At 70.1% G+C, this 3,111-nt stretch overlaps 1 protein-coding gene across 1 annotated transcript in view; it reads right to left on the bottom strand.

Annotated features, from left to right (window-relative positions):
- Window positions 1-3,111, bottom strand: part of PIAS4 (protein inhibitor of activated STAT 4) — a gene marked incomplete at its 3' end in the record, with an annotated part of 17,667 nt that continues 14,556 nt past the window's right edge. Inside the window, exons 5-9 of the mRNA XM_040461722.1 lie at window positions 2,800-2,890; window positions 2,569-2,697; window positions 2,358-2,463; window positions 252-325; window positions 1-153 (exon numbers count right to left, since the gene is read on the bottom strand). Coding sequence (XP_040317656.1) covers window positions 1-153; window positions 252-325; window positions 2,358-2,463; window positions 2,569-2,697; window positions 2,800-2,890 — 553 coding nt within the window. The remainder of the gene's footprint in view (window positions 154-251; window positions 326-2,357; window positions 2,464-2,568; window positions 2,698-2,799; window positions 2,891-3,111) is intronic.

The raw sequence follows: 3,111 nt of genomic DNA, 5'->3' as shown, positions 1-3,111 counted from the left end.
GATGAGCTGGTCGTAGGGGGCCGGCTTGTCGCACACGGGGCACATCCAGGTGGGCTTCTTCTCGTTCATCTGGAGGTAGAAGACGGCGTCGAAGCACTGTAGGTGGGCGCAGGTCTCCGCCCGGCAGGGCACAGACAGCCGCATCTTCACCAGCTGCGGGGAGGGGGCCGGCAGGGTGAGCAGGCCGCGCGGCCCGGCGCTGCCCCACCCCGCGGCGGGCGAGGGGACAGGCCGCGCGCACCCCGACTCACCGGGCAGATGAGGGAGACCCGCACGCCCGTGGTGGCGATCTCGCTGTCAGGGTCCAGGCGCAGCTTCTCTTTGACTGCGGGGGAGGGGTGGCCGTTGTCAGTCTGCGGGGCTGGAGCCGAGGGGCGGGGCCCTCCCGCACCGGCCAATGCTGCCGGCTGCACACGCCACCCCCGCGTCAGGCGCCCCCACTTCCACCCTCCCAGGACGAAGAGGTGCGTTGCGGCCGTAGCGCCCAGGGCCGCGGAGGTCACCCGGAAAGCACCCCGGGCAGCGGCCGGCCATGCTGGATAAGCCGGCGCCCGGACCCCGCGGCGGGTTTTTACGGACCACAGGCTTCTTCGGGAAGAAACGTGGCGGCAACCGACAGCTGCCAACGGGGCGGCTCCCCGTGACTGGGAGTCCCCACGAAGCCATCCCCGGAGGACTCGGCGAGGACGGGGGGGGCGGGGGGGGGCGGGGGGGGCGCGGGGAGGGGGTGAGGATGGTCATGGCAGCCTGCGCACGCGCTGGGGGGGCGGGGCTAGCACCGATGCCCCCCCCCCCCCCCCCCCCCCCCCCGGCCCACCCCCCCCAGGGGCGGGGCGAGAAGTCTACGTCTCAAAAAAGGAAAAGGCGGCCAGTGCCCACCACAAGCCAACCCCCTCCTGGAAAGACTCCACGGCAACGTGCAAGGCCCCCTTCTCGACGGTGAACGCGGCACGGGAGGCACTGGAAGGACACTCAAGCGCGGCAAACCCTGGGGCGGCCCGCAGGCTCCCTCCCTCCGGAGCTTTTTGGCCAGAACCGGGAGACTGGCCAGACCGGCTGCCAGACCCCAGCCCTTGAAGACTCAGGACAGACGGCCCGGAGCCGCCCCGCCCTCCTCCACGCTGGGTGGAGGGTGCTCATCCCCACTCCACTCTCCCGAACTGTCCCGAAGGCCACGTGGGTCCCTCACACCTGGCCGTGAACTTCGCCTCAGAGGTGCATCGGTTTGGAGCAAGGCCGCCTCCCCCCGCCCGACCCAACAGAGACAAAACTGGGCGTAGCAAGGAGGCCACAGGTGAGACCAAGTACAGGACTTCCCGTGCAACCAGCCAGCGGCCCAGAGGCCCAGCCTGGCGCTGGCTTCAGAGAGGAAGCCTGACCATGGGCTCTGAGCCGGCCGAGTCAGCCCCACCCACACCGGCCCCTGCGCACCGGGGAACAGCAGGGTTCCCCCCCCCCCACCCGTCGCCCACGAGGTCAGCCAGACGTCCAGGCCCCCGCCCCCGCCCCCGCCCCGTGGGCTGCCGCCTACATGAATGCCGCCCAGTCCCTTGCCGATGCCTGCCCCCCGCCTGCATGGCCAGAATGCTGCTGGGGGCCTGCCTCCCGTGCTCAAGCTGGCCATTGTCCCCACAGGGAGACAGGCAGGTAGGGGGGCGGTTTCGAAGAAAGGGCTCTTTCAGGGAAGTGGGAGGCGGCGGGGTGGGGCGCACGGGCCAAGGCCCTGCCGCTCGGCACCTCAGTGTCCCCAACGGTCAAACGGGGACGTCGCCAAGCCCCCCGGCCCAGGGCCATCGTGGGCATCTGGTCGGAAGCTGTGGCAACCAGAGAGGGCCACTGACTTGCCTGAGGCTACACAGCCGCCAAGCAGATGGAAGTTCCTGCTGTGGGCTGGGCAGCCCCTGAGCGCAGGGACACAGGAGGAGAGACAGGACCTGCTGTCTGCCTGTCTGGGGAGCGGTTCGCTTTCAGTGCTCCCTGTGTCCCGTCCCCCCTCCCTGAACACGACCAGTCTTGCTGTCTGAGGTCAGACTGTGTCACTGCCCGGGGTCCACAACTGCAAACTGGGTCTGCTCCTGCTCTCCGTGTCCCTGGCCCCCACCCAGCAGTCAGAGGCATCTGCCTGGAACCCCCATCTCCAGGGACGTGCCTGGCTCGGGGCTGTGGGAACGGCCCCCAGGTGCTCACCCTGCCAGGATGCTGGCGGGCTTCACCCCGAGCTCTCACAGCCCCGGGCTCGCCGGGCTAGAGAGCACACCTCCCTCATCCCTGCCTCATCTGTGACTGGCTCCGCTCCTCCTCCCACGCTCCCCGGGGTGATGCATGGATGCTGGGGCGCGCCCCTCCCACGAGCTCACCCAGCGCCTTGCACAGCTCTGGATGCTTCACCCCGATGGTTTTCAACCTCTGCAGCAGCTCCGAAGAGGTCAGCTGTCGCACCAAGTACAAGGCCACGGAGTAGCTCTGGGGATACAGGTGGGGGAGGGGCTGTCAGGGCCGGCCAGGGCCCCCCTGGGGGGAGCGGGGGGGTGGTGGCGGGCAGGCGGGCAGCGCCCGAACCCTACTCACCTTGCCATAGTTCCCCCAGGTGACGGTGATGCGGTTGGTGGCCGAGGAAAGGTACATGAGGTGGGTGAGGTTGATGGGGCGACACGGCCTCTTGGGCTCCACTCCAGGCTTATTCGAGGGGTAGTAGCCCTGGAAGCAGCCATGGGGGCTCACACCGCGGAAGATGCTCCTTCCGCACCCTCAGCCCCGCCCCCGAGAGCAGGCCCAGGGCTGCCGGGGCGCCCCGCTCACCGGGACGGAGCAGTAGCTGTGGTTGACCTTCACGGCGATGTTGGGTGGGTACTGGTCCTCCTGGGGGCCGCTGGTGTCCGAGTAGCAAATTCTGCAATGGCAGCGGAGCCCATCAGGCCGTGAAAGGGGGCTCTGGATGGAGGGGTGGCCCTGAGAGGGGTGGGAGGGTGGACGTGGGGCCAGGGCGGAGGCCACAGGGGCCACGTCTGCCCGGCAGGTGGATCGCCGTTCTGCACGGTACGGGGGGGGGGGGGGGGGGGGGGGGGCCCCCCCCGGGGGGGGGCGGGGGGCCCGGGGGGGGTTGTGGGCACG

Source organism: Herpailurus yagouaroundi, unplaced genomic scaffold (genome assembly GCF_014898765.1).
Source record: "Herpailurus yagouaroundi ecotype Mexico unplaced genomic scaffold, PumYag 295, whole genome shotgun sequence".
NCBI lineage: Eukaryota > Metazoa > Chordata > Mammalia > Carnivora > Felidae > Herpailurus > Herpailurus yagouaroundi.
Note: the sequence above shows the minus strand (reverse complement) of the source record. Positions and strands in the feature narration are given on the sequence as shown.